Source organism: Sorex fumeus, unplaced genomic scaffold (assembly GCF_029834395.1).
Source record: "Sorex fumeus unplaced genomic scaffold, SorFum_2.1 ptg000037l, whole genome shotgun sequence".
Classification (NCBI taxonomy): Eukaryota; Metazoa; Chordata; class Mammalia; order Eulipotyphla; family Soricidae; genus Sorex; species Sorex fumeus.
In genome coordinates, this window is record NW_026606094.1 from 27,463,982 (window position 1) to 27,477,040 (window position 13,059).

Genomic DNA, 13,059 nt, shown 5'->3' on the forward strand with positions numbered 1-13,059 from the left:
AAATGGAACAGCAGAGGCCAGGGAGACTATAGCAGTTAAGTTGATCTAGCAGTTAAATATAAGAGGCCAGGGAGACTACAGCAGTTAAGTCTTGCATGAAGTTGATCCTGGTTTGCTCCCTAGCACTGCATGGTCTCCAAGTATTGCCAAGTAACCTCAGTAATCCCATACACCACAAGGCATTGCTTTCTTGGGCCATCACACCGAACTGCTGGCCCTGGGCTTCCTGAGCACTGCTTGGGAGACCCCAAAAGAAGTAAAAATAAAAATATTCTTAATGAAATAGCAACGTACTGTGAAGCTTCACAAAATTTCTTTTTTAGATTAAAAGACAAAATATTGAGATCACACAGAATTTTTTTGAACATCAACCTATGAGGACCTTTGTACCTACTTGTTCCTTGTTCCTCCTTTGATGTGTGATGACAATAGTGATGGCACTGAGGCCCAATATTTATTAGTGTTTTCTGTGTACTACACATGAGAACATCAGAAATAATGATCCCTTTGGCAAATGTTAACCAAAACTAGAATGTTTGCTAGACTAAATGGCATTATAACTACAATATAAATTTATATCACCTTCTCTATCACTGTGCAAGTTCAATCTTGCTTCCATATAAATCATGTTTCCACAATAAACTTAGATAAAACTTCAGCACACATGGGAATAAATTCCAAATGAACTCTTTGTGTCAGCATGAGAGTTGAAGAAGAAGAATTATATGTAAGATACATTCTACTTCCAGAATAAATGTATCATGATTACAACTTTACTGTTTATTGACAATATCTCACAATCATTGGGCTGGTTTTTAGAGCCATTTGTAAAATAATAATAATAACAAACCAGAACTTTCCACCTTTGTTCTATGCACATTAAATTCAACCCCAAAATTCTAGGCTGTACCATGTCAATGCTAGTGTGATAAAAGTAAGATTTTCTGCTTGCCTTTTATAAGCTTAGATACTTCAGCAGGTTGTGAGGATACATTGGGTCTTTGGAGCTAAAGAGAAGGAATTATTAGGAGGATTTAAAGGAATTTTTTTAGTATAAGATGGGAGGTTGGGGTGGCTTAATGCTGTGCAAAGAATTGTGTCTTTTCAAACTTTTGAGTTTGAAAGAACGTTTGCATTTGAAGTTACCAAAGAGATAAAACAGAAATTACACTGAGTTTAGGTTCTCAAGTTTTTATTCAAGTAGTACTACTGCGTTATAACACTATATTAAAGTTTCAGAGATATGCATCTTTAAAAATATCCAAAGGAGGCAGAAACAGTATAAGGATTAAGGTGCTTGCCTTGCATGCGGTTTACCCTGGTTAGATCCAGGCACCACCTGTTCCCCCAAGCTTCACCAAGTGCAGCTCTGGAGGCTCTTAACCACCAATAGGTGGTGACCAAACCCCCAGATCATTATAGCTACCTCATTTACTTTACCACCCAAAGTCTGTATGGAACTTACCTATTTTTGAATGACTTCCAGGAGAAAACATTATGCTTGAGTACAACAGACCTTTATTTTTTTCTTTTCTATTATGATTAGAAAGTGAGATATATAGATAGGAGCTAATAATATAGTTAGGTGCCCAGTTTTTTCATGCTGGTTATGCAAAGCATTATTTTCTTACTCACGTTGAGAGTCAGTGCAGACATTAATGTTCCAAATAGTCCCTAAAGTTTCAAAACAAATGGAATTTCTATTTCCAAGATTTTTTTTTATTTTCCAAATGTGCTCAGACTGTGGCAGAGACAGCATAACACACAGTTCACAAGCTGAAAGATTAAGCAGCAGTTTAGACTCCAAAAGGTGTGAATCAACTTCTTTTGAATTTCCCAGTGAGGTCTCTGGTAATGATAATTTCCAGGGATGACCTGTTTATCTCCAGGCTAAGAAATAATAGTTCTGATGGGGGAAAGAGCCTGCCAGTGTGTGCTCTAAAAAAATAATAATAAATAAGCTACTAGAATAGTAAGGTAAAGGGAAGAAAAACATCAAAGGGGGATACCTAGATAACCTGGAGTAAGAAACTAAAGATAGGGAAGGAAGGAAACTAAAGGGGGAAAAGAAGGAAGAGATAGATAGAGACTAACAGAGGCAGAAGGCAGGAATTTCAGAAAAATGCGTTGCAAAGGAATGTTACATAACTATATATCTGAACCATAGAGTCAACAAAACCGAATGCATGAGACCCAAATTCCAATAACTAAACGTAAAATGTGCCTGTCAAGGAGACAGGCTGGAAGGTGGGATAGAAAAGCAGAGCTCTGGTGGAAGTCAACACTGGTTACTGACGGGATAGGTGTTGGAAAACTCTAGGCCTGAAACTCAATTATAAACACCTTTGGGAATCACTGGTACCTAAATAAGAAAAAAAATTAAGTAGGCTAAGTGAAAGTCACAAGAGTATCTTTTGGAGTCAGATAAATTATAAAGAATAATGGTGAAGACTTTGTATCAAAGCAAGGGACAGCAGAGAAACCAGAAAAAAAATAGCTTTTTCTTTGTAAAAGGAGCTTTCCCTTCTACTGCATGTATTCAGGATAAAGCCTTTTCCTTATGCTCTTTCAACCTTCATATTTCATCTACCACCCTCTGTCCCTTAAATACTAACTTAGGAGAAACTGGGTGCGGTCTGGGCTACATAATGACTCCTGATTGACCCTATAAAATTCAAAGTTCAGAGAAACAGAAGATAACAGGGCTGGAGCTCCCTCTAGAGCCCATTTTACACTCGATGGAGGGTCTTTACTAAAGCGATTGTTGGTTGGATGGATGCTGACCCATTTCCCCATACTAGTTCCTCTTGCTGGATGGAGAGTGCCTTCCAACGAATTAATGACTTGGAAAGCAAACGGGATTTATATGATCTACAGGATGCACAAAGATAGCCCAGCAGTGCTCACCAGCATCTCTTCATCGGAATCTCTAGACACTGAGTCTGATCAAGCATGCTTATTTAACAAGCTCTCTTGTTAACATCAATTCTGGATATCTACCACAAAAGGGATCTTGTTAAGATGTTCAACAAAGAATGTTCATTTGTTCATTATTCAGTAGTTTTGGTCACTGTCATAAATGTAGTCAGTGACAGATACTCATTTTGTAAATGAAAATGGAATGAAAATAAGAAGTGCTGGACTTAATTTCCTTAATCTTCTCTAGAAAAACTAAAGAAATACAAGGAATTAACATGTTCATGTAAAACAAAGAATGATTATCTTCACCTGCACACAAATCTGATAATCACTAATTCCTTTGCTTGCAAAGATAAATTAAAAATTCACAAATTGATTTTCTATATATTATAGCTACATCTAACATAAAAAACTATCACTCCTGATATGTTTCTTATGGTATTCAAAACTGAAAATATTCCATTTTGTTTTTGATAACTGTAAACAGGAACTACTTCAGAGTCACACCTGTCATTATTTCTATATCATTCTATAAGAATTGAAAAACAATGCCCAAATGCTTAAGTATTAAAATAATCACAAGATTATCATGTTCACCACGTCTTCAAAACATAGCTTAATTTTTTCAAGTCATTCCACTGAACTTTATTCAACAGCTCAAAATTATTTCCAAAATATATTTTCATCATTTTGAACTACTATAAAAATAAAATGAAGTAGCGAAGGCATGTTTTCAGAAATTAAACTCTTAACTGAGTATGATATTTTATTAGTAATATACAAAAACAACTATTGAAATCACAATAGTTTTTTATATACTATGTAGCTTATGAAAGGCTTACACAGACATTTTCTCTCTCAATACTCAGTACAGAGAAGATTCTAATATATAATTTGTAAAATAAAATTGTCCTTTAAGCCATGTAGTGTATATTTTGGTCTAAATTTTCCAAAGGTAAACCACTCATCTAGTCCAGTTCTCAGCAGTAGTGGTAGTAATAATTGCAATAGTAGCAATAGTAGTAACAGCAGCAACAGCAATAGTAACAGTAATCATATATAACAGTCACTAAATGCTTATTGTGTGCTAGGTTCAGTTTTTGTTTTGTTTATTTGCACACAATTTTGCACTGTAATGTATATTCCAGCTCTCTGCTTGACCTGTGTCAAGCAACTGATGAAACAAATTCCACAAGCTCTTGATACTATCAAATTCCACAGGCTCTTTAACCTTGAATTTCCTTATGTATTTTCTATTCATACTTCATTTACTGTTGGTGTCTCTCTTCTATATTCCTGCCATTCATTACAGCTGGATTTATTTGCTTGCTTTTCAAATAGTTAGGCTTCTGTGAATTATTATACACACTGTCCGTTTTGGGTTTTCTGTCTTGCATTTAATGATCATTAAAACCAAGAAAGGGCAAGGCAGAACACCTATACTAGATTAATTTCCACTCAGAGACCAGACATCTAGTAACTGGTCAATGATACATTATGTAGTCATGCTAAGTTGAGTTCTCTTCAAGCTCCTATCTGCCATTATTTTCTAAGAGGGTGACAAATATATAAAGAATTCTCTTGATTTGTTACATTTCATATGTCTGCTTCTGAGCTAATCTACAACTACAACTATTTTCTAATCTAAAACCATTATCATTCATTTCACTACCTTTAACTACTTTTCTAAGAACATTTTCATTGATAAGTGATAGTTTCACAATTTCATGCAATTTAGAGTGATGTCACTCAGCTCACCATTTAGGATCTTTTCTCCTATTAACTTCATATAGTCCATTCCACACAGTTATAAACCTCACTTCAGACTGAGAAAGTTAACAGAAATCAGTCAAGTAAAACCCATTCTGGCGATTCCACTTCATTCATTCTGCCCAATATTTGACATGGCTTATGTGTATATATTGATAGTATGTTCATCTTCAAGGTACTCATTTTTCTGTTTTATTTAAGAGATGAGAAATATGCTCAAAATTACAGTTAGGACAACTTAAACAATAGTAGAAATAGGAGATAGCCCAAAGGGTTAACACACATGTCTGATGCACACAGAGACTCTGGTTTGAACCCTTCCACTTCATGATCTCTTGAAGTCCTGGGTGGCGATGGTGACCCCCAGAAATGCTGGGCCCAGCTAGAAACACATTAAAAGGTTAAGCACTAAAATGATCAGACCATTATCACCAAGAATGATCCAGTTCCCTCAGCACCGCTGTAGTTAAAGTTTACAATAGAATATAATAGAACTGTAGTTATAATTCAAAGTCTCCATAATGTTATATGAATATTTAGGATGCTGGGGGGAACTCTTTTTTTCTTTTTAATGCCCAAATGATGCTTTATAACAGCTTTATGGTTAAGTTATAGCATAAAGCAAATAACATACCTCCTCTTTGCTATATGAACCAGCCTCTTAGTTTCTGCCTACTCTTTTTGTTAGTGTTAAGAGTAAAGGTCAGCTCCTACTATCAAATAAGAATTCCAGAGACTCATTATGAAGAAAAGTCACTTTAATTAAAGCTAATGCTGACCCCTAAAGTGCAAATATATTATAAAACTTATTCTTAAAACTCTCCCAGTTATCATGCTATTAAACCCTCAAATTAAAATTCTGGAGCCTTCTTTGCTTCACGCCAGTGTGATCAAAAGTTTTCTCTATTCCTCTTCCCATAGTTTATCTCCTCACACCACACACAGAAGTGCACTGAGCCACATACTGCCAGTATAGCTACACACTCTACTGTTTCTTATTTTTCTTTATTTAAAATTTTGCTCACTGTGAACAACACCTAAGGTATATACACATAAAATAAAACATAATGGCCTACCCATTTGGAGCCTCTTTACTAGATCATTCTCTTTATTAGATCATACAAAACAAAAGCACCAATTACTAAACAAATGTTGTCACGTTAAGCATCTGATACAACATTCTGGTTAGATACACACATATGCATGCATGCATTTATTATTTATCTAAGTATATAAGCATCTTGTTAACATTTTTAACAATGATGGGAAAACTATGTAATATGCAACCTTGCACCAAGAAAAAAAAACCTGCCCAACAATATACTGAATGGGTTGTATGGGCCTGTTATTTTTAACAGATACTCACTTAAAATCTCCCTGTAATAAAAATAATTTGTTTTGACATTCACATTAATATATTTTCCAACATCTCTTCAATTGTCACATTCCTTGTCATATTACATAAAAGAGGGGAAAAAAGCCAAGTTACTGAATTCTCATTTGAAATCCCTTCTCACAAGTTTGGCTGCATAAAAAGAAAGTATTTGTAAGAAGAATATGTTTGAAAGTAAAAACTGTCCTCACATGAGATATACACACTTCAGTCTGCATCTAAAGGAGTGTTTAAGATTCCCTGACAGAAGAAAAAACCCTCTTTAGGAATCTTCCATACACAGAAATTAGGGGAATTTTTTCCATAATGCTGAAGTTAGGGTAATTTTGTAACTGTTTGGGCCAAACAATCCTGATCTTGACTGTCCACTCTGGAGGTGAACAAATCCCTCACTTGCCCTCCCCCTACCAAGTGGCCTTGTCAGAGCCCGGAAGGCATAGGATCCTGATAGTTCAAGAACACTGGTTTGTGCTGATGCACACCCCAAAAGTGGAAAAAAAAACCAAAAAGGGAAGCTTCGGAGTCACATACTCTCCAGTCACCTGAAAGCACATAAGGGAAACCAACTGGAACCCAATACCGCTCTTCCTGAAATCAAGCCTGTGTATAATCTTACATCAAACTTTCATTTTGAGTAATCCATGTTCTTTAAATGAGAAATTAAACATGAAGGGGAAGTTTGCTAAACCCTAAGCTATAACTGGTTATATCCCAGTATTGAAATAAAATCCATTACCCATGCATCAGAAAACCTTCCGTTGGGGAATCAACTCTTCAGGCATGAGACTGTCAAGTCATGTCTCTTGTCATTAAAGAAATGACAAGACTATCTTTAGTGCAAGTACTTCTCATGCAACAAACCGAGGAGAAAGAGAAGAACCATAGCTTTCAAAGTATACAGCTTTCTCTTCTCAATCAGGCATGTAAGAGATTTTAAATCACTCCTTCCACTCTTTGCTATATTTCATTTTAAAACTTCATTAATTCAATAAAAATTTTATTTTAGGGGCTGCAGTACACTGAGTACAGCACTTGCCTTGCACAAGGCCATCTCACATTACATTCAATCCTCAGCACCACATCTGGTTCCTCAAGCTCTGCCAGGAATGACTCCAGAGCACAGAGCCAAGAGTAAGACCTGAGTACAGTAAAGTGTGCCCTCCCTCCCCCCACACACAACCCCTCCCCCAAAAGAACAGTAACCATACTTAACACTCAAGAGTACTTGTTTACGTTGTGCTAGGCTCTGTTCTCAGTACACACAAAAGCTTTTTTGATCCTTACACCACCACTCTCCTGTGATAAATACAATTACAAGGCCACTTTGCCAATGAGCACCAGAAATACAAAGAGTAATTCCCAGGTCAAACAATCAGTGAACATCAGAACCAGCTCTCAAACCCACATCTTTTTACACTGGTGTCCATGATCTTGACCTGTCCACTATATCAAGAAGAACAGATAATGCTTTACAGAATTTTCAAGGTCTAGAGAATGCAGATCTTCAAATGAAAACACATTTGTAACTGCAAATACTGAGAATATGTAAGAAAGGAGCACAAGAAAAAAGTGAGAGGAAAGAATAACATTTCAAAGGCTCTTCTTGCAGGCTAAGAAATGCTGTGATTTCCTCTGGGGATTCTCATCTCACCTCAATGACAGTTATAAAATTCAAAAAGACAATTTGGCTAAGATGATCATGAGAAGGGGTGGAGGAGATAGCTCAAAGGGCTAATGCACGTGCTCAGGGGGCCATGTGGTTTCAGGGATTGAATCCAGAGCATGTGCGGAGCAGAACCCCTGGCCAAAATGTGGGGAAAACTAAAGCTGGATTGTTCTGGAAAGTGATATATCCTTAACCCTTGGCACAAGGACTTGCCATTCTGGTGGTTGTTCTGTTTTGGGGACATACCCGGGCTCAGGGCTTAATCTTGGTTGGCTCAGGCACCCTATGTGGTGCCAGGGAAGTAACCTAGGTCAGTCACATACAAGGCAAAAGTATTACCTACTACTATCCCTCCAGCCCCTTGATGGCCTTTCTTACTGGTAATTTATTAGAACAAGATGTAAGGGATCTGGAAAATGCAAGCCTTTCTCCTATTCTGTCTTAACTAAGAAAGACCAACTGAGATCAAGTGCTCTTCACAAATGAAAGCAAACACCTCCATATCAACGGACTTCAATCAAGACATCCACTGTGGGTGGCTATAAACCCTTAAACTCTGTCCCACTGCTTTGTCTTACTTTTTTAATGGCAGTGTTTCTTTTTCCAATAAAGATTAACGCCAAACTTCAGGAAATTCCACACACAAAATAAACCAAAACACACTTTTAAAGGCTTGACTCTTCATAGACCTGAAAACCGACTAAAATAGTGATTTAAAGGACAAAAACATGAAAGCAGAAAATAACAATTTCTAGAGCAAAATTTCCTTTTTATCTTAATATTTCCTCCTTTTTAGGGGAGGATACACCCAGTGGTGCTCAGAGCTTATTCGTGGTGGTGCTTGAAGGACTCTAGGGGTGCTGGGACGTGGGTCACCCATGTGCAAGGCAAACACTCTACCCACTGTTCTATCACTCTGGCCCCTTATCTTAATGTTTTAAACTCTGACTTTATTACCCTGCTTGACCAATTACAGTTCTACCTACTTTTTAGTGTTAAAGAAAACATAGAAGAAAGTCTTTCTTCTGAATTCTACAGAGAGAAGTTGTCTTTCTGTAGAAAATCTTGTATCTGTGATTGTTATTATTTATATTATTTTACATCTTCAGTTTTTGTATGAAGCATGATTCATAAGCATAGGATTATATCTGAAGGTAGTATGACAGATTAGCTCCTAATTCTGTCACTTCACTATATTAAGGTTAATAACTATTTAGGGGATAGAGCAAGAGAAGGCAGGTGTTCATAAGATCACCATTAATCTAGATAGAAGAACAACATCATTTTCAGGTCCAATAAATTAACTACTTTTTGTAGTTCATTGTTCAGAATCATAAAAAGAATAATTCTTGGTGTGATACTGCCAAAACTATGTCTCCTGCTTCATCATCTTAATGTTACCATTTCATATTAGGTTTTATGTTCTAACAGGTTCTAATTGATAATGGTTCCATATTAAAGCTATATAGGTAACTAAATACACAAGTTAATAATGTGATTTCCAATGAGCATTAAGCAGTACCCAGTAAGCAAATCACACATTAAGTGCTATTCTTCACAGCAAATTACACTTGAGATTAGCCTGGATATACTTAAAGTTATAAAGTATGAGAAGTCTGAACATTAAAAACAACAATCTAAAAAAAAAACAAAACAAAAAACAACAGTCGAAAAGTTAGAAATGAGCTTTACAAGTAACTTACAAAACACTATATCATAGTCCTTTCTATTGTCATGAGATTTTAAATGAAAACTGGAAACTACATTAATGTGACATTCTTCGGAAATAGCTTTTTATCCCTTTCCTTAAGACAGCTGTAGATAGTACTGACTTTGGTTGTTAATTGCCATATGAGAACTCATTCATTCATGTAGTTAATTAATAAAACAAAACGGTCCTTTTGTGGTTTATATAGAAATAAGACACCAAATATGTTACAAATAATGGTTTTAAAAGTATGCCTTTCAGCTGGAGTAGAGAAAGGATCACTAAGTCAATGAGGGTTGGAGAGATCATTTGGGATAGAAGATGTGTGCTGAAAGTAATAAAGGACCAAACGTGATAAACTCTCAGTACCTATATTGCATAATATTGCATAATGCCCAAGTAGAGAGAGTATGGGGGAAATTGACTACCATAGATGCAGGGGGAAAGGTTGGGATAAGGAGCAGGGGGAGACAGGGGATATTGATGGTGGAAAATGTGCACTGGTGGAAGGATGGGTGTTTGATCATTGTATGACTGAAACTCAAACATGAAAGCTTTGTAACTGTATCTCACGGTGATTCAACTAAAAAAAAAGTATGCCTTCAAATTAAGATTGTGGCGTGCACCACAAAAATAGCAAGTGAGTTTTCCTTTTTTTTTAGTACAAAGGCATCATCACATTTTATCCTGACATATAAGAAACAGGATGCATATTTATGTAAAATATCATAAAATATGACATTTTTTACTAACACAATGATTTTGATATACTCTATCCCAGGAAGAGAAAAGAAAAAGTATTACAAGAGTTTCAATTTGTATTAACTTCAAAGTTGGTGATTATTTCACAAAAATAGACTTTTATCTTTCCTTAAAAAAAGTAGAGTATAAAATTTCATAAACGTAAAATATTTAGGGATAGTGAGAAGTTGAGAAATCACCTGCAAATTACTTTCAGACCTTTGAAAAACAATCTAATTTGAATCACCAGTCTAAATAGGTCATTTCACTTAGAAAAATTAAAATTAGCTTACAGGGTCAATTCTTTTTCTAAAACATCTGCATCCTCCATGTCCTAGCATCTTCAAAGTCAAACCAGAGCCAGGTGTGAAGAACTACTAGAATCACAAATTTATTTCAAATCTCAAAGTTAATGCACTTGTGAAATGTCTACAAAAGTGAACATAAAGAGATAGAGAGTGGCTTGTCTTAAGAACTGGGGGTGTAGGTTAAAAAAAAGAACAAAAAGCTGAGAATGCTCACATTTCAGGAGACTTTGTGAGGAGGTGACTCTACACTGATGCTCATTTCTTGCCTTTTACACGCCATGTTCATAGTACAAGGCAAGTCAAAATAGCTGGGATACAAAGGACATACTTCCATACAAGTTGAGTTTCCCACAGCTTCTCTTTATCCAGCTACATACACACAGTCATGAGCCATGACACTTGTGCAACACCTTTAAGGACTTAATCATACTGCACCAGGCTGGTAAACTGGGATCAAAAACCTATCCTCCAGAAAACCTAGCAAAGGAGTAATTAGAAAACCTTGATGGTAACATCTTAGGGCAATGAAAATCCAAACACACTTGAAAAACGTTGGCTGTCTGAGACATTGCATGCCCCCACTAAATGACCCATACAATCAGATAGACCCCAATAATTTTGAAACAGGAGGGTATAAAAGTGACTGGAGATGAAATGTGTCTTAGGACGGGAGGGAACTTAAGGAGGCTAGCAGAGAGAGAGAAGTGGCCACATGGGAGCCAGAAAAAACAGGCAGTTTTGCTCCAAGACTCTGCAGAACCCCATCCTTCTGAGCTAAAACTTTGGAAGCTGGGGAGTGGGGTACTTTGATATTGAGCAACCGTGAAAACAGATCATGGGCAAAGAGTGATGATAAGATGCTAATGTAGTCTGGGTTTTTCTGCTCTGCCCAGCTCCCAGAATGAGATCTTGACATCTTGCTTCCCTCGAGACCTCTCTCGGTAGAAAGACAGAATAGACGGACCTTTGCTCTGGACAGGAAAGCTCCTTTGAAGACTTGACAATAGGGCAATTGCTAAGGAATCTTTATATATATAATTTTTTCCTTAAAAGGGTGAATGAAACCCAAGACAGAATTAAGTCTCGCTTTAATTTTTTTCCTTAAAAGGGTCAATGAAACCCAAGACAGAATTAAGTCTCGCTTTCCAGAAGGGTAATAAACATGTTATAAGTGCCGGGATAGAGAGAAACAAACACACACACACAACACCACACATACACATACGGACCCCAGTCACCCTGCAGCAGCAGGGGCAGAAACGACCCAAGAGACGGACTCTAGTCACAACCGCCATGCCAAAGCCGATTTGTGCCTCTTAGTGCAAAGTCGTCCCCCTCACCTCCCAAACACACACAACACACACACACACACACACACACACACACACACACACACACACCCTTCGAGGTCCTTTGCACGCTCGGCACAGCTGCCGCCCAATCTCCAGCGCGCCCCTCTGGGTCTCGTCCTAGACACTGGGGAGGCTCTGGAAAGCCTCGGGATGGTGCGCACGTGCCAGGGCTGGGGAACCCCGGGGGTTCCGGGCCTTCCAGGGCTCCCGTCCCCCAATGCACACACACTCGCCCCCTCCCGGCCCGAGAGGATGAAGTTGCTGGGCACCCCGCGGCGTGCGCGGCCCGGGTCCCTCCCACTCCCGCCCCTCCCGGGCTCGGGCGCCCGGGGGTCCCCCAGTCCCCAGCTCCAGCGCAAACCCCGCGCCTCCGTGGAGGTGAGCGCGTACTCACCGGAGGTGAGCTGCATCCAGGCACAGATCTTGTACACGGTGGCCGTGTTGCAGAAGAAGAAGAGGGTGAAGCAGACGATGCAGGCGATGATGAGCATCATGGAGAGGCCGATGAAGAAGGAGGCGGCTTTGAAGGCGCCCGAGGGCAGCGTGGAGAAGTCCGTGAAGCTGCCCCTGCAGGTCAGCTCCCGGGAGAAGCCGTTGCCGATGCAGTAGTGGAAGAGCCCGAAATAGCCGGCTTGCGGAGTGTCCACGCCGTCGCCAATCCAGTAGGGCTGGATGAAGCACACCACGTTGACGATGGCAAAGCAGATGGTGAAGATGGCCCACAGCACGCCGATGGCCCGCGAGTTCCGCACATAGTTGGTGTGGTAGAGCTTGGCAGCCTCCTGAGCCGGGAGCATCGCGGCGGCGGCAGCGGCCGAGGCTCCGGGCATTCTCCCCCTCCTGCTCCTGCTCCTGCTCGGGCTCAGGCTCGGGCTCCTGCTCCTCCTGCTCCGGCTCGTCCTCCGCCTCCCCCCTCCCCGCTCTCGGCGCCCGGGAGACACACTCACCGAGCGGCGCGCGCTGCAACTCCGCTGCCTCCGCCTTCAGCCCAGCAGCGCCAGTTTCAGACTCTGCATCGTCGCTCCCGGAAAGAGGGCGGGGGCGGGGGGCGCCGTGCACCCCCTCGAGCTGCCACGCACGGCCTCCCGGGCCTCCTCCTCCTCCTCCTCCTCCTCCTCCTCCTCTTCCTCCTCCTCCTCCTCCTCCTCCTGCTCTTGCTCCCGCCCGCCCGTCCGCCCTCCTCGGGCCCCTCTGGCCACCGC

General features: G+C 39.6%; 1 protein-coding gene across 3 annotated transcripts in view; it reads right to left on the bottom strand.

The window, feature by feature from the left end:
• The window catches only part of LHFPL3 (LHFPL tetraspan subfamily member 3), a 609,123-nt gene extending 596,299 nt beyond the window's left edge, over positions 1-12,824 (bottom strand). For all 3 annotated transcript variants that reach the window (XM_056118003.1, XM_056118005.1, XM_056118004.1), the window contains exon 1: positions 12,252-12,824. In XM_056118003.1, coding sequence (XP_055973978.1) covers positions 12,252-12,687 — 436 coding nt within the window. In that variant the 5' untranslated portion in view covers positions 12,688-12,824. The remainder of the gene's footprint in view (positions 1-12,251) is intronic.
• Positions 12,825-13,059: the final 235 nt, after the last annotated feature.